The 19,689-nt window shown below is 46.9% G+C and overlaps 1 protein-coding gene across 1 annotated transcript in view; it reads left to right on the top strand.

Moving 5' to 3' along the window:
• Positions 1–19,689, top strand: part of myo18b (myosin XVIIIB) — a 31,044-nt gene that overhangs the window by 4,454 nt on the left and 6,901 nt on the right. Inside the window, exons 10-36 of the mRNA XM_076758743.1 lie at positions 2,711–2,855; positions 3,110–3,280; positions 3,487–3,577; positions 4,900–5,092; positions 6,026–6,106; positions 6,784–6,904; positions 7,071–7,218; positions 7,333–7,516; positions 7,608–7,743; positions 8,587–8,696; positions 8,789–8,854; positions 8,929–9,057; positions 9,219–9,362; positions 10,456–10,545; positions 10,650–10,769; positions 10,860–10,965; positions 11,819–11,943; positions 12,083–12,237; positions 13,083–13,206; positions 14,682–14,882; positions 14,963–15,073; positions 17,581–17,685; positions 18,148–18,309; positions 18,751–18,864; positions 19,042–19,158; positions 19,235–19,318; positions 19,474–19,611. Coding sequence (XP_076614858.1) covers positions 2,711–2,855; positions 3,110–3,280; positions 3,487–3,577; positions 4,900–5,092; positions 6,026–6,106; positions 6,784–6,904; positions 7,071–7,218; positions 7,333–7,516; positions 7,608–7,743; positions 8,587–8,696; positions 8,789–8,854; positions 8,929–9,057; positions 9,219–9,362; positions 10,456–10,545; positions 10,650–10,769; positions 10,860–10,965; positions 11,819–11,943; positions 12,083–12,237; positions 13,083–13,206; positions 14,682–14,882; positions 14,963–15,073; positions 17,581–17,685; positions 18,148–18,309; positions 18,751–18,864; positions 19,042–19,158; positions 19,235–19,318; positions 19,474–19,611 — 3,471 coding nt within the window. The remainder of the gene's footprint in view (positions 1–2,710; positions 2,856–3,109; positions 3,281–3,486; positions 3,578–4,899; positions 5,093–6,025; positions 6,107–6,783; positions 6,905–7,070; positions 7,219–7,332; positions 7,517–7,607; positions 7,744–8,586; positions 8,697–8,788; positions 8,855–8,928; positions 9,058–9,218; positions 9,363–10,455; positions 10,546–10,649; positions 10,770–10,859; positions 10,966–11,818; positions 11,944–12,082; positions 12,238–13,082; positions 13,207–14,681; positions 14,883–14,962; positions 15,074–17,580; positions 17,686–18,147; positions 18,310–18,750; positions 18,865–19,041; positions 19,159–19,234; positions 19,319–19,473; positions 19,612–19,689) is intronic.

Genomic DNA, 19,689 nt, shown 5'->3' with positions numbered 1-19,689 from the left:
TAACCTGAGCAGACCGACTCACCTGTGACACATAATGACACGAATGATGAAAAATGGAGCCGTTGTTAATGTTATTAGTAACGCCTGTGCTTTTCCTTCTCTGATGTCTGCTGTGAAAAAAGTCTATTCAGGCACATTTATGACAACAGTTTAAATGTTGAATGGAAAATACCACTAATTTACTTAAAATCAATTCTCATGCTCAACGTTTGACGGCGCTGAGTGGGATTTTGAAACATGAGTGGATCATAATGGAAGGATGGCAGCACAAACACACATTACACCGAGTCACATCGAGCCTGTCGGGCGGATCGCACAACAGGATATCGATTGAAGAGTTAATACATCCAAGAAGCATTCGAGACAAACTGAAATGTGACTGTTAAAAGCTCCTGTGGAGGAGGTTTGAGTTAGCATTCATTGATCCAGTCTGAATGATCGGTGTGGGAGAGAATCAGAGAGAGAGAATACGATGAAACTTCATAAATACCATTCATTCACGTGTTGTCTTTTTGGTGTGGAGTTTCTCCTTGTTCTGGTATCACTTGGTACCCTCTACCAGTCCAGTAAAGATGAGTCTGAAAGGCCGATCCAAGGCAGACCCAAAGTAAACTGAACGCTGCTCTCGAATCATTTGGAGTACAGAAATGGTTTTGGTCTCTTTTGAAAGGTGACGCACACTTTCACAGTAAGTGCTGCTGCCATTGAGTAATAGAAGTTTAAACACACTGACGTAGAAGTTTTTTCTGTCTGAATATTTTTTTTGCTAATAGAGGCTTGCAGATGAGTATATCTGGGCTTTATTATTTGGAAAACACAATGAGAGCACAGCTCCTTGTCCAGTTCTATAAAAGCTGATAAAAATACCAAAGAAACTGAATATTTTCATGTTTTCTCTGATGGTATATTTAGGTGTTCTCCAAAAAATTTGCCATTTATTTATATACAGAAATATGTATTTATATTCATGGAATCTAAATTTTGGCCATCAGTATTCACATTTTAGGTATCTATACTATATTTTGGCTAGATTTTATCTTTATATTGAGGCCATTTTCTATATTTATCAGTTCAGAATGGAAGTGATATCCCTGTTAGACTTGAATTCATTGATTTGAGGTGATTGAAGCTTTAATTAAACCACTTCAGAGGCAGTTTGGTGTGTTCAGAATTTCATTGGCTCTTCAAAGCGTCAGTCATCTGCACAGTTGGCTGTGATTGGCTCAGTCTTCACATGGAAGTAGAGAAGGAGGTCCTTCTGTTCAAATCACTGTTATTGGCTGCTCTGGTTGATAGACTTCATATGGCGGATCGTGATTGGTCAAGTCAGTCATTTCAAACCTGACACTCCACAAAATAACTTGAACCAAGATGGCGCCGACTGTTTGTTTCCAGAAGTTTCTGCGGAAAACACCGAAGACAAGTGGAAGACGAGCTGATTGCCTGCTAATTTTAAAGGAGAAAACATCTTTCTGTGGATTATTATCATGTTTTGGACTAAATATTTTGACTGTAGTGGATCTTCTGGACCTTTGTGGGTGTTTCCGGACCGTTTTTGTCGGAGTTTTATCGATCATAACCGGTGAGTTGCCTCAGTGTTGCCTCAGTTTTTAAAACGTTTTTTTTTAGCTGTTGTTGGTGTTTATTGAGCCTCTTGTTGTGATTGTATTCTGAAATGGTTTGAATCATCAGTCGATTTAGGCGAATCTCCGCTTTTAAACGGTGTTTAATATGAGTATGAAGGTGAACGTAGCTTTAGTGTCAGTAGACCGGAAGAAAAATAAACGGTTGGAAACGCTGCTTCCGCCCACGAGCGGGACGTCGGATCAGTGAGGCGGTTCAATAGTGCTGACCCTGGTTTGAAACCCAGGTGGATTCTCATCAGATTTATGATCTCTTGTAAATGTGTCTAAGAGGAAATGAAAGTGCAGTAAATCTGGATACAAAACTGTTGATCTGAGATGTGAAAATGAGGCGAGGCTCGAATGATTTGAATGTTTCTCCAAAGTTTCCACCACACTTTGTGTTTTCTGAGGAAAGTTTAACACCAAGTGGATGAAACACTGGAACCGGAGCTCAGCGAGCAGTCTGGATCTTCCTCAAGGTGTTTTCTTCACCTGCACTCTAATGTCTTACATTCTTCAGCAATATTTCTTTAGATGAATATTTCCACCTCTATGTGCTGAACTGTTGACTAACATTTCAATTGTTAGTGAATCTGTGACGTCCTGCTGTTGAGAGGTTTCATATGAAGTTACATACTCACTTTCCAACACTGGTGACTTTATTCTTTTCATTGTTTGTGTTGTAACAGTCATATAAGTACATATATTCATTACATGACTTGTTTAGGACACTTTAGAAGTTGAGATCTGCTTCTGACTCGCAGAACTATGGCGTGATCTCACCGCTGCTGGTAGGAAATCTTTCATCTGACACTGTTCCTCACAGCATCTTACACATTAAGAAAACATTTCTAGATCAGCATGAAATGAGAAAACAGAACTTTCTGAGCTGATGATGTTGCTTCAACCACAGAGCTCATGTAAGAGTGAAGCCGTGGAGTAAAAAGAGGAGACAAATGAGCCAAAGACGCTGCTTGAAGAGGTGAAATCCAGCAGTGATGAGACTCAGGATGTGATATGAGATGTGACTGTTCTTCCTGTCTGTCCATTCGTCCCTCTGTCTCTGTCTGTCCGTCCATCTGCAGGTCGAGGAGAAGCAGCGGGCGTCCGTCGCCTTCACCAAGCTGCTGGCTGCCATGGAGACGCTCGGCTTCTCAGCCAGCGAGCAGAAGGCGATCTGGCACGTTCTGGCTGGGATTTACCACCTGGGAGCTGCTGGAGCCTGTAAAGGTAAGACAGATTATCATCATCATCATCATCATCATCACCATCACCACCACTGACACCCTGTCAGTAAACCTGTGAGGAACACACACACACATACACACTGACTTTGGATAAGAGAAAACTGTACTTTTGTCATGTCTCAGATGATACTTTGAGTATATTTTGAGGATGTCTTCACTGTAGTGTTGGTACTTTTACTGAAGTAACACATCCTGAGTGAACCATGTCCTCTGTGTGTCCTCGCCGCCTCGGCTCAGTGGGCAGGAGACAGTTCCTGAGCTTCGACAGCGCTCAGGTGGCGAGCGGCGTGCTCGGCTGCGAGGGGGACGAGCTGCACACGGCCGTCTTCAAACATCACCTCCGACAGCTGCTGCAGAGAGCCACCGGGGGCAGCAGAGAGCGGAGTCCTGCTGCAGAGGCAGAGGAGGGTGAGACGCACACACACACACACACACACACACACACACACACACACACACACACACACACATGGGATGACAGAGTCTTCAGCTGACACCAACCATGAAGGCCTGCAGTGAATTTAATCAGAGTTCTGAAGTGTTGGACGTCCCACATGATGCATTCATTAAAGCAGAACCAGGTGAATCCAGGTCTGTGGTTCTGGTCTCTGCAGGTCCCAGGCTGACAGCGGCTCAGTGTGTTGAAGGAATGGCTGCTGGACTCTATGAAGAGCTCTTCACTGCTGTGGTCTCACTCATCAACAGGTACGGATGCTCCTCATGCATAGACATGTGTCACTCACGTCTCTGAGCAACAGGAAACCAGAAGAATCTCTTCTTCTTTACTTCCTGTTTGCTGTTTATTAAAGGGCAGGACGGACGGTCTGAGTCTCAGCTGGTTAATCTCTCTGTGTTCACCTGTTTAGTTGCTCTCGTTTACACCTTTCTGTTCTCTGCTGTCAGACACTGAACGATATAAACTGAGGTTTGATGGCCGCTCATAAGAGCACCTGTTCACCAGGTAAACACCTGTGCTGAGAAATCACTGTTTTCTGACATTAGACAGAGTCAGCATACATACAGCTGCATGAGGACACCTGTGTCGAGAGATCAGACATGCTGACATTTAAATTGAGTGAAGAAGAAGAAGCTTGACTTCTTCACTTTGTTGACACGAAGCAGCAGACCACACCTGTGTCGTGGTTTTCTTCTTCTACCGCAAAGCTCGTGTTTGTCATATTCATCCACTCGAGACCGTTTTCTCAAAGCTCGTTGTTTGGCTGATTAAACCTGCCGGCTGAGTGTGGATCAGTCAGTTTGACATTTTGGCAAGAAATAATTGAACAAATGAGACACGACGTGTTAATTAATGAGCTTTAGAAATGTTGGTCAGTGTGTTTTTCAGTCTTTCTGCTAAGCTAAGCTAATCCGCTGCTGACATCTTTATATTTACTGGACAGATGTTGTTCTCAGTGGAGGAAGTAACTAAGTACATTTACTTAAGTACAATTTTGAGGCGCTTACTCAACTCCACTGCAGTGTACTATACAAATATTGTACCTTTTCTCAGCTACATTTGTTTAGTTACATTGCAGGTTCAGATTAATGGTACAAACTACAGTAAATAAAACAAATACATTATGATGTATGATTATATTTACAGATTAAAGTTGAAATGAAGCGGCTCCACGTTTACCAGCTGCACCTTCAACGTGCTGAAAGCATTAATGCATAAACATATTTCTCAATGTTTTATTTCCACCATGTTCTGCCAGAAGATCCCTCAAAATCTCTCCGGTTGGTCCTTTGAATAACATTTTGAACGCAGGACATTTACTTGTAACACAGTATTTCTTTCTGCTTCAAGTATCCGTGTACGTCTTTGTCAGTGAGGAGCTTCAGTTTCTGGACTGACTGACCGACTGTCTGTGGTGCCATATGGATCTCTGTTGATTTCAATGAACGCTGCTTGTTTTCCTTCCAGTATTCGACTGTAATACTCACAGCGGCCACCTGTGATGATGAGGGGGTGGTGTCACGTGATGAAGAGTGTTTGTGTGTGTCTTTGCGTGTGTGTGCGCGTGCAGGGCTCTGAGCAGTCAGCAGCTGGCGTTGGCCTCGGTGATGGTGGTGGACACGCCGGGCCTGAGGAACCCGAGACACTCCGCAGAGGAACGAGGAGCCAGCTGGTCTGAGCTCTGTCACAACTACCTGCAGGAGAGGCTGCTGGAGCACTACCACACACACACCTTCACACACACACTGGAGAGGTACACACAGGTAACGTGGAGTCTGCTCGACAGCTGATGCCAATGCAGAGTCTGATGTATTCAGTCTGTTTCAGCAGGACTGGTAGCAGTCAGTGTGTAGAACACTGATTAAAACAACGGATGATTTTCTCGTTGGATAATTCATCTCCTGTATCTGAAGGCTCTTCCCCAGTGACCGCTCCACTGAGCTTTTCTTTTCTGGCTGTGAAATGATAACAGAAGCTAACAAGAAGCTCTCTGCTGCTGCCCAAAAAGCACCAAACTGTCTGTTTGAAGAGTAAAGACTGAAGTTTTCCTCTCAGCCTAAAGCTGATCAGACCACAACGAGGGTTTCTCCGTCAGCAGACCTTCCCATCAGCCTCAGCTGCACTTCAGTGTAATCACTGAAGTCAGTTAAAGCAGCTCGCTGGTGAAGGTACGAGAGACGAACTACAAAAACCTCAATGTGGTTGTTTAAGCTGCTGCTCCAGTGAGACGCTGTCACACTGCGGCAGCTTCTTCTTTTTCTCTCAGTGAATTATTGAGCAGACCAACTAAACGCTGCCTGTTTACAGCTGTTAACATTTCAGAGTCTGACGGCTTCGTCTCTTTGTTCTGCTGCTGTACAATAAAATAAACCTCAGATATTCAAACTGGCCTTGAAGAAAGTTCTCTGAGTGCTCTGTATGTTGGAGAGAGGATTGTGTTCTCTCACCTGATGGGCTTTATGCTTCATTTCATTTGAGCTTGTTGTGATTTAATCGCAGACTTTAAACCATCAAATCAGTCAAACCTGGTGGAGGAAACCTTTTACGCATTCTTACTGTCCACTATGTATAATACTGCAGTTGTGGATGAAAACCTTCTTCCTGTCCTTTGTTTGGTCCAGTTTTCAGTGTATAATAATATAATACGTCATAATAATGTGATATTTTGAGTAAATGGCTCTGCTCGTGTGCTACAGGAGAAGATCCCAGTGGAGCTGGAGAATCCAGAGAACAGCCCAGCGGAGGTGGTGTCAGCCATCGACCAGCCGCCTCCACAGGTTCACACCCCATAATAACTCAGAATAATCACAGTGCACATAAAGCAGGGAAGGAGACGACTGTGCAGCTCCACCATCCTCCCGTTTCTTAAAGGGCCACCGCCCTCATTTTATACATGAAGGTCAGTGAACTCGTCATCACGCCGCCTGTGAAAACAGGCCGTGTGACGTCTGCTGTGGCTCTGCAGGAGTCCAGCCTGATGAAGGTCTGACTTACAGAGTGGAGGTTTGTGGAGTCCAGCGGGCAGGGACGGTCTGATGGACGCTTATTTAGGATTTGGTTTCAGATGCTTTTTAATAGGATCCAGTGTTTTTGATCTTGATCTGTCCCCCATTCATGAGTTAAAAATCTCTCTAACCATCTATATTTTAATTTACACGAACTACTATCCTAAAATGGTATCTAGATGTAAAGATGTGTATATATGTATGTATGTATGTACCCTGCTTTACCCTGCAGTGTCTCAGAAGGTAAACATGGTGAAAATGTTCATTTCTTCTTTTCACTCCATCCACCATCTGCCAGAAACTCTACAAGCTTTAACATCATTCATGCTTGAAAAACAGCAGAAGCTCATTTGCTCTTTTGTGGTAATTATATATATATATATATATGTTTATTGTGTGTGTGTGTGTGTGTGTGTGTGTGTGTGTGTGTGTGTGTGTGTGTGTCTAAGGTCCGGGCGGCAGATGGAGACCCCAGAGGTCTGCTGTGGGTTCTGGATGAGGAGATGGTGACACCAGACTCCAGTGAGAACAGAGCCCTGGAGAGAGTCAGCCAGTATTACAGCAACACAGGTAAAAACCCTCAGCTGCACACGCACACACACACACACACACACACACACACACACACACACACACACACACACACACACACACACACACACACACACACACACACACACACACAGAGTTCAGTGCAGTTCAGTGGTGGATGCTCGGTCCATGTACGTCCCCGCAGTGCGTCAGTGCGAGCAGCCCCTGCAGTGTGAGGTGAACCACCTGATGGGCTCGGACCCGGTCCGCTACGACCTGACCGGATGGTTCGGTCTGATCCAGAACAACCTGTCCTCTCTGAACGCCGTCTCTCTGCTCCAGAACTCCACCATGTGAGTGTGTTTGAAGGCCCAGGAGGCTGAACGCTGACTGTGAGTGCAGTTTGATCAGGTTGACTGGTCACGCTGTCGTATGTGACGGCCAGCGTCTCTCTTCGTCTTCCTCAGAGCGGCGGTGAAGGCCATGTTTGCCCCCAGAATCTCTCTGCCCCCTCTGTGTCGAGGCCTGGGGGGTCTGGAGGGCAGCAGCCAGCGCTCTCTGCAGAGGAACGGCACCATCAGGAAAACGTTCAGCGGAGGGATGGCGGCCATACGCAGACACTCCCAGTGCATCGCAGTCAAACTACAGGCAGTGAGTGAAGCAGTACACGCAGTACACGCAGTATCTGATGAGTATTACAGTGTCACTGGATGCTTTCAGCCTCTCTGTCGCCGCCCTGCAGGATGCTCTAGTGAACCTGATTCGTCGAGCCAGGCCGGTGTTCCTGCAGTGCGTCAACGCAAACGCCGACATCCCGGCGCTCCGAGTCCAGCTGCACTCCACGCAGATCCTGTCGGCCCTGCAGTTCCACCGCACAGGTCGCTGGAACTGAGTACTTTTACTCAAGTACTGCACTTAAATGCAGATTTGAGGCCCTTGTTCTACACTTTTCAAGCCACTTTCTACTTCTACTCCAACACACCTGTAATGTACATAATTGTGTATAAACACTGGTGTTTGTTAGTGTACTTTATTTGTCAGGAGAGTTTACAAGCAGTTTCCAAAATGAACATAAAACACAGAGAGCCTGCAGGAGCCTCTGAAAGTGAGCAGGTTTCTCCATTTAGCTCCGCTTCACTTTAAAAAATGAGCCTTTTTTTAATGTGGACTGGCACAGAGCTGCTGAGTGAAGCACGGCCGCAGCCTGAATTTAATAGATTATAGGATTAAAGTTGGAGCAGCGGTGCTGACCTGGGAGCAGTGCTGGACGCAGTTCAGTCAGAAACACATCACAAACTGCTCACTGTTAAATTATCATTATTGGAGTGAAACATTTGGAAATAAAAGAAACATCAATCAGAAATACTTAACAAATGCGGGAGTTTAATGTTCAGAAGGTTTACGAGGTTCACGTAATCTGACATGAAGAGCCAGATGAGTTAGAGTGAACAGAAGTTTGTGACTGACGTTTCTTCGCCTTGTTTTTAAAATTCTTCTGGTCGTTTGTCTTTAACAAGCCGAAAATCTTCTAAATGTGTTGTTTGTTGCTCTTCGTCCCCTCCCGTCTCCTCTCTGCCGTCTTCTTTTAATTAGTTTAAATCTGCTTCGGTTTCAGTTTCATCTCACTGAGCAAAGTCTTCTCTTTCACACACCTTGAATTCCAGGTGAACTCTTACCCATTTAGAGCAGAAACATGTCTAAACTCCGCCTCTCTCCCTCAGGTTATCCAGAACACATGACTCTGAGCGACTTCAGGTGTCACTTCCAGGCGTTGTCTCCTCCAATTATGAAGCGTTACGCTTCGATGTTTGTCAGCCACGACGAGAGAAAGGTCAGGCGGCTCGTCTCGTCTCAGCAGCTCTCCGTCGTACAAACTCTGACCTGCAGCTCAGAATCAGTAGGTTTCTTGTCTCTGTGTCTCAGGCGGTGGAGGAGCTGCTGGTGGAGTTGGATCTGGATAAGAGGAGCATCGTCGTGGGAGCCAGCAGGGTGAGCACATGATCGAACTCGGCACGGCATGAATCCAGCTGATGCCATGCGTCATGCACCTTCTTCCCTCTCAGGTGTTCATGAAGCGAGGCGTGCTGCGTTACCTGGAGCAGCAGAGGGACCAGCAGGTCACCGGCTGGTTGGTCCACCTGCAGGCCGCCTGCCTGGGACACCTGGCCCGTCAGAAGTACCGCAAGCTCAAGGTTCACGTCGCTCCTTCAGACCCACATCGTATCAGCTGTCATTGCAGTCAAATGGTGACTTATTTTGGTGTGTGTGTGTGTGTGTGTGTGTGTGTGTGTGTGTGTGTGTGTGTGTGTGTGTGTGTGTGTGTGTGTGTGTGCGCGTGCGTGTGCGTGCGCAGGTGCAGCACATGGCGCTCAGCTGTCTGCAGAGGAACCTGCGGGCTCTGTGGGTCGTGGCCAAGTGGAGCTGGTGGAAACTTTTCTGCAGAGTGCGTCCTCTGCTGGACGTCAACATGGACAACGAGAGACTGCGGGCTAAAGAGGTGCACACACACACACACACACACACACACACACACACTCTGAGAGGGTTGATACCGCTTAGCTTTGCTTAGCATAAAGACTGGAAATGGGGAAACAGCTGCTCTGTGACCTGTGACTTCAGGCTCTACTGTATTTTTAGTTAAGTACTGTACTTACCTGCAAATATGAGGTACTTGTACTTTACTTGAGTATCTCAAGTAAATCTCAATGTCACTTTAAACTTCCACTCAACAACATCTCAGAGGCAAATATTGTACTTTTACTCCACTACATTTATAAGTTTTAGTTACTAGTTACTTTCCAGATTAGAGTTGTTCATCCCCTTCCTGTCCAGTGAAAAGCTCGTATCTCCACATGTGTTGATGTTGAATGCTGGTGCTGAACTGAAGGATGAAGAGTTCCTTCATGTCTTCTTCAGTTCAATAAACTCTTTAAAAGCCTCTTGGATCAGCTGAAAATCATCGTCACAAAGCTGAAAACAGCCTGTTTTTCTAAGCTCGTCAGACTTTTTGGAGATACGTGGTTCTCACAGGACGGCCGCTCTGCAAACATGTGATGATCTTCTAGAATCTGAAGCATTGATGAAGATTAAAGCACCAACAGGATATAAAGGAGTTCAATGAGCTCAAGCAGCAGTAAGTAACAGAAAGAAATAATAGAAATAAAGGTCAAACACAAGAATGATGAAGTGTCAGCAGTCATGATGCATTGTGGGTAAAGTGTGTCTGATTTATATTTAGACACAAACAACACACACGTATTGTTTTCTTTTGAACAGTGAAAAGTTCAGTGTTTTAGCTGCAGCCTGAGTGTGATGAGACAGAGACAGAGACACGAGACAGGAGACAGAGACAGGAGACATGAGACACGAGACAGGAGACACGAGACAGAGACAGGAGACAGGAGACATGAGACAGGAGACAGAGACAGAGACACGAGACAGAGACAGAGACAGGAGACGGACAGGCAGCTGAGTAGTCCAATCGTTTGGGTTCAGTCAGGTCGAGCCTCCGAGCAGCAGGTGGTCGTCACAGCGCACAGATCAGATCAGAACACAGTTCATGAAACACAAGCTCTTTCTCCTCGTGTCAGGACGAGATATCGGCTCTGAGGCGACGCCTGGAGAAATCAGAGAAGGAGAGGAACGAGCTGAGGCAGACCGCCGACAGCCTGGAGACCAAGGTCTGTGTGCAGCGCACGCACGCACGCACGCACGCACACACACACACACACACACACACACACACACACACACACGCTGCTCATGTTCCTCTATGTGTGTGCAGGTAACGGCTGTGACTTCTGAGCTAAGTGATGAGCGTTTTCGTGGCGATGCGGTGGGTCAGGCTCTGGACGTGGAGAGGGCAGAGAGACGCCGCCTCAGCAGGGAGAACAAAGACCTGCAGGTAGAAGAAGTAATCTGTTACTCTGTGTACCTGAAACGATCTCCTCCTCCTCCTCCTCCTCTTCAGTCAAACGTTCTGTTCCTTCATCAGGCTCGTCTAGACCAGTGTAGAGTCGCCATGGAAACCCTGGAGAAGCAGCTGGAGGAGGAGAAAGTGAAAGTGCAGACCGCTGAGAGTCAGAGAGGAGCAGGAGCAGGTAACGACCAGGAGGCGCCAAACACTAAGTCCTTCGTCTGAAGGGAAAAATAGGCCTCACGTAAGAGACTCCAAAGAGTTTGGAAGCTTTTTAAACATCAGCAAACAGAAAGTGATCAATGATCTGATCCATGAACTGACCTGAGAACAGCTTTCATGTTGTTCCTCATCTGCTTCACTGATTTCTGTAAATATCTCTTATTGTGAATCTGAAGCAGCAACACGTTTCACAGACTGAAAGATGTGGAACGCTCCAAAAACACCTGTTTGGAACATTCCACAGGTAAACAGGCTGATTGGTGACAGGTGAGAGGATCATGACTGGGTAAGAAAGGGGCGTCCTGGGAAGGCTCAGTCCATCACAGAGGATGGAGCGAGTTCACCACTTTGAACACATGAAGCTGCTGTCAGCGAACAGATTGATTATTGATGATTGATTCAGGTGTTACTCATCACAGCAGAAGTGAAGCAGCACACTGTCATTAAATAGAGAGACAGGAGTATTTTCATGGTCGTGTTTCTTTATATACTTTAAAAAATGAGACCAGACTTCATAAAACCTCCCCTGGTGATTATTAGTCCCGTGATTAAAGATTCAAAGTGTCATTAATTTTAACCATTCATCAGAAGCAGCCTTTGACTGACTCCAGTGATGGAGAACAATCCCTGAAAACCCGAAATACTCCACCCACTGAGGTCTGAACTTTAGCTGCAGTAGGAACTGGGCGATCTTTGGCCTCTGGCGCCTGATTGGTGCAGCTGGTTTAAAGCTAAAAGACAGACGGAGGAGCGTCCAGTTTGAAGTGACCCCGTCCATCAGCCCGGGCGGAGTCACAGCCGTCTCTCCCACACAGACGGCGAGCTGGCCATGCAGCTGGAGTGCTGCCAGACGGAGGTCGAATTCGTCCGCAGACGACTGAAGCAGACGGAGGAGAAGCTGGAGGCCGAGAGGCAGACCCGACAGCAGCTCGATACCAAGGTGAGACGGGACGCCGTGACGTGCGCCGCCGCGCTGATGGCCGATTAAATGTCTGAAGGTGATAACGCTGTCCCTGTGTGTGTGTGTGCGTGCGTGCGTGTGTGTGTGTGTGCGTGCGTGCGTGCGTGTGTGTGTGTAGGTGGTGACTCTGCAGGCCCAGCTGGAGCAGTCCAGGCGGAGCGCGACAGAGCTGAAACGACACTGTCGCCGTGTGACCTCTGACCTCCAGGACGCCCGGGTCCTCACGGACAGCCTGCAGAGCCGCATGCACGAGCTGGAGCGCAAACAGAGGAGGTGTGTGTGTGTGTGTGTGTGTGTGTGTGTGTGTGTGTGTGTGTGTGTGTGTGTGTGTGTGTGTGTGTCATTGACACAAACGAGCCGCGTCCTCGTCAGAAGTCAGCAGGTTGAAGTTTTTTCAGTAACAAACACACGGAGGAACACTGATGTACTGTAAATGTACACATGTACATGTACACAAGAAAACGCAGTAAAATTGTCCTCTTGGATTCCCTCAGAGTACTGGGCAGAGTACTGTGAGTCTGTACTCAAGTAAAAGTAGAATTACTGCATTTCTTAAAAAGGTTCGTTCAGTCTCTGTTTCTGGGGTTCAGATCCTCACCATCATCGGGCTGAAGGTCGTCCTGGTCGGCGTGGTGATCTGTGAGGGGTGAACGCTTCCTTTGGGACGTGGTGTTTACTTCATTTTATAGCTCGTTTTTAATGGCTCACTTTATTTGTATTTAAATTTATGTATGGGTTTGGCTTTGATTTCTGAATTCATCCATCGCATTAAACACCTCGTTTTTTAATTTAGTGGCTGTCCTCAAAGTGTTCGTTAACCACTAAAAGGAAAATTATCATGATGGAAAATGGCTCGTTTAAGAATAATATCTTTGATGATTAAGCTGCAGCCCGTTTTAATGACTTTACCGTTTAGTCTGTGGATTTCCCCGCAGGCATCAGCAAAGTTTTAATCTGTCATAAAACATCAGAACTTATTTGTGTCTAATGTTGCTAATATTAATCTGAATCTGTGCAGTAGTACTAGTACTAGTACCTCACCGTTCGTGTTCGTGTGCGTGTGCGTGTGTGTGTGTGTGTGTGTGTGTGTGTGTGTGTGTGTGTGTGTGTGCGTGCAGGTTCGACGGCGAGCTGACTCGTGCTCTGGAGGAGGCCGACGCTGAGAGAGAGCTGAAGGATAAAACCTTACAGGAAAACGCGACTCTGGGGACTGAAATATACACCCTGCGCCGCAACCTCCAGGTGTGTTTGTACTCACCTGTGTGTGTACACGTGTGTACTTTATACTTTATGTTACTGCGAAAACAATGACTCAGCTTCAAATGTCATAGGCCGTCAGTTTGTTTTGATGAGTCATGACTGAATGAAGCTTCACACTGTTGAGTCCTGCAGTTCATTAATGTTCAAGTATTCAGATCCTTGACTTCAGTTCAGGTACGAGTATCACACTGTGAAAATACTCCACTGCTAGTAAAAGTCCTGCATTCACAACCTCGTCAAAACTCCTGTCAGTGTTTCTCTCTGCTCTCTGTGGATTCATGTTCCTGCTGCATTCATGTGTTCATTCATTTTACTGCTGTAGATGTTTCAGTCTGAGCTCTGAGGAGGAGAATTAGTACTTTAGCACAGTACTTGAGTAGAAGTACTTGGTTACATTCTACCACTGGTTAATGGCGTGTTTGAGTGTGATCTCAGCTCTCTTTGCCTTTCGTTGGAGGAAACATTAAAGTCAGCAGTTTGACCCAAAGACAAACGCTGATGATGAAATCGTGAGCGTCATTCGTCACGTTAGCCTGAAAAAGAACAAATAATCTAATGTGGAAATTACAGCTGTCACATCTGATTCATGAGACGCTGACGTGCTGCAAACTGCGTCGTGGATTGATGAGTGAGAGACGCACGTCTGACGTGACGGACGGTAAACGCTGGCAGTCGCTCAAAGCTTTGTGATGACCGACCTTTCAGCAGACTCCTCTGCAGGAAACAGTCGTCCAGCTTCTCGTCTCTGCGGCTTAAAACGAGACGTAACAGACCTGCAGTGACTGAACTGAACTCGTCATACCGTCACGACAGATTCAGGCCTGGTCAGAAACACAAAGGAGAAATGAACGAATTAAAGCACGAACAGAGAAAAAGTGAAATCAAAGAATAATTACTTCACGTACTGCTGAGCAGTTTAATGCGTCAGTACATAAAAATATTGATTATATTTCGCATTAATAACCAGAGTCTGTAAAGTAAATTCTAGTGAAATAGAAAAAAGATAAATACTGATATTTACCTCCAAAATGTAGAAGCCTATAGATCATAATATGAAGTATAGTACAAGTACTTCAAACCTGTACCTAAATACCATACTTGGGTAAATGTACTTAGCTCTGGATTTTTCTGTGAAGCTAATTTCATTGAACTAGTTGCTCATTAAAGCTCAGATGTGGTTTGTATAAATGGGCTTCAGTCGAGGTTTTAGTGAAGACAAACTGTCTTTTCTCTCTCAGAAACTCTGAGCGTCGTCTTTGTTTTCATGTCTCTGCTCCGACGCGTTTCGTCTCCCGTGTGGCCAAACCTGCCAAAGTATCCTTGAGCAGGATTAAGCTGTTTAACCTGGACCGGCTCCAGAAGCGCGGCGCTAACCAGAGGACAAACACGGCACCTCCGAGTCGAAGGCCGAACGAAGCGTTTTGATACCGTGTTTGTGTTTGTGTGGGTGTGAGCAGGAGAGCCAGGCGGAGGTGGACCGTCTGCAGAGGCAGAAGGAGGAGCTGTGCGCTCAGATCCGTGACCTCAGCCTGCCCGTCGATCTCGCCTCCGATTCGCTGCCCGACCTCAAGAAGCAGCTTCGTCTCCTGGAGAGTCAGGCCGGCGAGAGAGCGCAGGAAATCAGCACGCTCGCCGCCAAAATCCAGCAGCAGCAGCAGGTGCGTTCAGCAGACACATGAAAGACGGAGTCCAGCGGCTGCCGTCCATCTCACCTCCTCTCGCTTCTCTCTCCTCTTAGATCCACATGCGCTTTGAGATGGAGATGGAGAGGATGAAGCAGATCCATCAGAAAGAGCTGGAGGACAAAGAAGAGGAGTTGGAGGACGTGCACAAGTCCTCTCAGAGACGGGTAGGTCAGCACACCTGAAGGCCGTGCAGAGGTCACCGGAGTCCTGATTCAAGGTCTGCGTCAGACATCACAGCACGAGCTTCACGTCAGCGGAGGGGAAGCAACAAGTACATTTACTCAACTGAAGTGCAACGTCGAGGTACTCGTAGTCCATCCGCAGTCCAAATAATACTTCAACATGATGCTGCTTCACACGTCGTATCCACAACATTTCAGAGGGAGTTCATTTATCTGCCAGCTGAAGTTCGCAGGTATAAGAAATGATGCAACATTTCAGCGTAAAGTAACTTGTTTGTGAGTATCTGTCAAACAGCAGCTTTACAGAGTTATGCTGCATAATAATACGTATTGAATAACATCCCCGGCTGAATCACTGATGGTTCACTAAAGTTTCATTAAAGACACCGTAGCGCTGAAAACATGCCGAGGATAATAAGATCTGCTCAGGAAGCAGCTTCCTGAACAAAAGGCTCTACAGGAAAACAGAAAGTAAATATTAGATCATTTCTCCAGAGACTGTGAGGAAAAACATGAAGAGGTCTGAGGTTCAGTCAGCAGGTCTGAGGTACAGACGGGACTCGGATCGTTCAGGCCTCTAAAAACGACAGGTGAGCCGGGAAGGCCTGGACGGTGTGACGATGCTTCAGTAGCAGCTGAGGTCTCTGAGTGTTTCGCCTGCTGATGTAATCGTCAAGTCTTCAGGAGTTTTTCCAGATCTGACAGCAGTGACCTGATCTTGGTTAAATGTCTCAGCTGAGCTCTGACAGTCGAAGGTTCACCTGGACCACAGACCTCCTTTAAACGTTAGAGAAAGCAGGCAGACCAGACGAGCTCAGCGGGTTTGATCACGCAGCCGAGCGCCGTGCAGCTGCTCGGACTCTCAGGTTCAAACCTCCAAGGATGCCGGATTGAACTCGTCGAACTCTGTACTGAAAGAATCCTCAGAAAATCATGAAAATTCAGCCTGAGCTTCACGGTTGTGTAAGAGAGCAGCATTGAGGTCTGCGTGTGTGTGTGTGTGTGTGTGTGTGTGTGTGTGTGTGTGTGCGCGTGTGCGCCTGTGCGTGTGCGTGTGCGTGTGCGTGCATGCAGATGGCCTTTTTTCAGTGTCCTTCCTCGGCTGAAAGGAGCGAAACAATTCTTTTCACTCAATGATCCACTTTTTTTTTTCTGTTTCATGATGTTATGCAACCAGGCGACAGTTACATCAACTCACAAACTCGACTTCGGTGCAGGTTCTCTCATCATGGCGCAGTCGGATCAGTGATTTAGCTTCGGTGTCGACCACAGAACGGCTCACGTTGTTTGCATCCAGGTGCTGACCTCGTCACTCGTCCGCGCCGCAGCCTCAGAGCCCACAGGTGGATGCAGGGGTGGAGGCTGCTTATTCAACGCTCTGTGAAGCCGTTAGCGCGGCTCGAGCAGCAGCTGCTCTGTGATTACAGAGTTTTCAGGGCTGCAGCGACGTCCTTAAAAAACTCCTGACAGCAAAGAAGAAAACAGAGGAAACTTTTAATCAACCTGCTGCATCCTTTATTCTTCCAGCTCAGTGTTGGTCTGACAGCAGGACTTCCTCACCGAAACAAAGCAGAAAGAGGGAAACAAAGACGATCCTTCAGAATGACTTTCAGGAACTTTTAATGTGTGTGTCTGCGGCGGAGACGTTTCTCAAATATCCGACAAGACAGAAGACGCAGCTCGATGCCACCGGAGCAGAAAGACCGCCAACGCCATTTTCAGTCAATCAGCTCCTGCTCAAGCGCGTCCACTGTCACTACTGTTCAGTAAAAACTCACAAAACAACATTATCAAAAGACAAAAGTCAGTGACGTTACAACCGCTCAGATTAGCTCAGTAGTGGTCGAGCGTGCAGGTCACATGACCGTGTTGCAGGTGTTAATCCCTCAAGAGTTCAGGTCATTTCATTCATGAGGCTGCAAGGACGATCCAAGTCATACCGACAGGGATGGAAGAAGTACTCAGATACTTTATGTATAAGTAGTAGTACTGCAGTGTAAAAGTCTAAAAGTCTAGTCTAAAAACTACAGGAAAAGTCAGCATAAAAATATTGTGGAGCTCATTTATTTAATTGTTTAAACATTTATTTGTTGATTTTGTTTAGTTATTCTGAATCTGAAAATTGACAATATTAGTCTCTGAAATGTTGTGGAGCTGAGGTGTAAAGTTACAGAAAACAGAAACACTCAGTACAAGTACTTCAGTCCAGTGGTTGAGTAAAGTGTACTTGGTACTTTCCTCCTCGATGAAGACTTGAGTTTCTTCCCTCTGGCAGAAGCTTTAAAACAACAAACTCTGGTTGATTTATTCAGCAGCAGATCTGTTACTTTTCCCTCTTTATGTTTTTATGCTCCTCCACAGATGATGATGATGTTTTTATGCTTATCGTTCTGCATCCTGCTGCAGGGAAATTTCCTGTCAAAGGCAATAAAAGCTCATTCAGAGCAGCCGTTCATCATGTTTTGTTTCTCTCCTACGTGGATGTGTAGCTGAGGCAGTTGGAGATGCAGTTGGAGCAGGAGTACGAGGAGAAACAGATGGTGATTCATGAGAAACATGACTTGGAGGGACTCATAGCAACTCTGTGTGACCAGGTACACACACACACACACACACACACACACACACACACACACACACACACTCTGAACCACTCATAGCGTCAGTCTCTTGTGTGTCACTTCCTCTCCGTGGTTGTATTTGATGCTTTGTGAGGTTTGTTCCTGCAGTAGCTGAGCGAGCGTCCAGCCAGCGCTCCCTCATCGTACATCATTGTTATTGTGGGTTAATGTTCTCGAGCTAATGAATGTGTCATTGCTACATTAGAGGCACCACAAAACAAGCATATGCAGAGAGAAGGCGGCAGCTAATTTAGCTCTCTGTCTCTGTCACTGTGAGGTTGTAATTGGACTCTGATGAGTGGCCAGGACCTGGTCTGGAGCCAAGTCTTTGCAAAGGTTTAGAGTGAGGAAGATGATTTTGTTCTCCAGATACGATCGTTCAGGCAGGGGTTGATACATGTGAGGCGTCTCGTCTCGTCTCGTCTCGTCTCACAGGTGGGACACAGAGACTTCGACGTGGAGAAGAAGCTGAGGAGAGACCTGAAGAGGACTCACGCCCTGCTGGCCGACGCCCAGCTGCTTCTGTCCACCGTGGACAACCCGGGGCAGAACCTGCCCAACGGCAGCAGGGAGCAGATAGAGCACCTGCACTGCCAGGTACACTCACCTGTGCACTCAGCTGAGCCTCCACGCAGTCACCTGCTGCTCGGTTTGAGATGCATTCATGCCCTGTGTGTGTGTGTGTGTGTGTGTGTGTGTGTGTGTGTGTGTGTGTGTCTGTGTCTGTGTCTGTGTGTGTGTGTGTGTGTGTGTGTGTGTCTGTGTCTGTGTCTGTGTCTGTGTGTGTGTGTGTGTGTGTCTGTGTCTGTGTCTGTGTGTGTGTGTGTGTGTGTGTGTGTGCGTCTGTGTCTGTGTGTGTGTGTGTGTGTGTGTGTGTCTGTGTCTGTGTCTGTGTCTGTGTCTGTGTGTGTGTGTGTGTGTGTGTGTGTGTGTGTGCGTCTGTGTCTGTGTGTGTGTGTGTCTGTGTGTGTGTGTCTGTGTCTGTGTCTGTGTGTGTGTGTGTGTGTGTGTGTGTGTGTGTGTGTGTGTGGCCATCAGCTGGAGGAGAGCGAGGCCAGGCGGCTGGAGGCTGAGAGCACTCAGGCGACTCTCTCTCAGGAGCTGGAGAACACTCAGATTGAGCTGGAAAATATCTGCAAACTGAAGAGTGTGGTGAGTGTTTGAGTGGTGTGCAGGCAGGCGTCACGTCGAAGGACAAATGAATGAATGAGCAGAGACACAGATGTGACGTGAGGGGGACAGATAACAGAAATCCTCAAAGTGGACATCATGTCTGTGGGAGGACATGTGTTTATCACCCAGCTCACCTGTTTGTCCTGTAACCTCCAGGTGGACGAGCAGTTTGCTCTGCTGCAGCATGAGAAGGTGGACCTGCTGAAGAGGCTGGAGGAGGACCAGGAGGACCTCAATGAGCTGATGAAGAAGCACAAAGCGCTCATTGCTCAGGTGCTGTTTGGACTCACGGCGTCTCTTTCAGGCTCTTTTAATCCTGAAATTAAATGTGTGTCTTTGTCTGCTTCAGTCCTCCAGTGATATTTCTCAGATCAGAGAGCTTCAGGCTGAACTGGAGGAGGTGAACAAACAGAGACGCTCTCTCCAGGAAGAGGTAACCTGTGTTAGCCAATCAGAACGTGAGGTTTATGAACCACATGTTGTGGATCGTTTAGCATCAGTGCAGCTTCAGATGGAGCTCTTTTCACTTTCACTGGTGCTCAATGGCTCTTCAATGTTTTCCTCCTCCTCCTCCTCCTCCTCGTGCAGCTCCAGCAGTGTGTGTCCAGGGTGCAGTTCCTGGAGTCGTCCACTGTGGGGCGTAGCATCGTCAGTAAACAGGAGGCACGCGTGTGTGACCTGGAAAATAAGCTGGAGTTTCAGAAAGGGCAAGTGAAGAGGTTTGAGGTACGGCCATATCGTTCACTCAGCTTTGAACAGCTCGGGTTTTATTCCCTGCAGGTCTTTGTCTGAACTTTGTCCACC

This window comes from Chaetodon auriga, chromosome 19 (genome assembly GCF_051107435.1).
Source record: "Chaetodon auriga isolate fChaAug3 chromosome 19, fChaAug3.hap1, whole genome shotgun sequence".
Taxonomy (NCBI): Eukaryota; Metazoa; Chordata; class Actinopteri; order Chaetodontiformes; family Chaetodontidae; genus Chaetodon; species Chaetodon auriga.
This window is presented reverse-complemented; position numbering and strand designations above follow the sequence as displayed.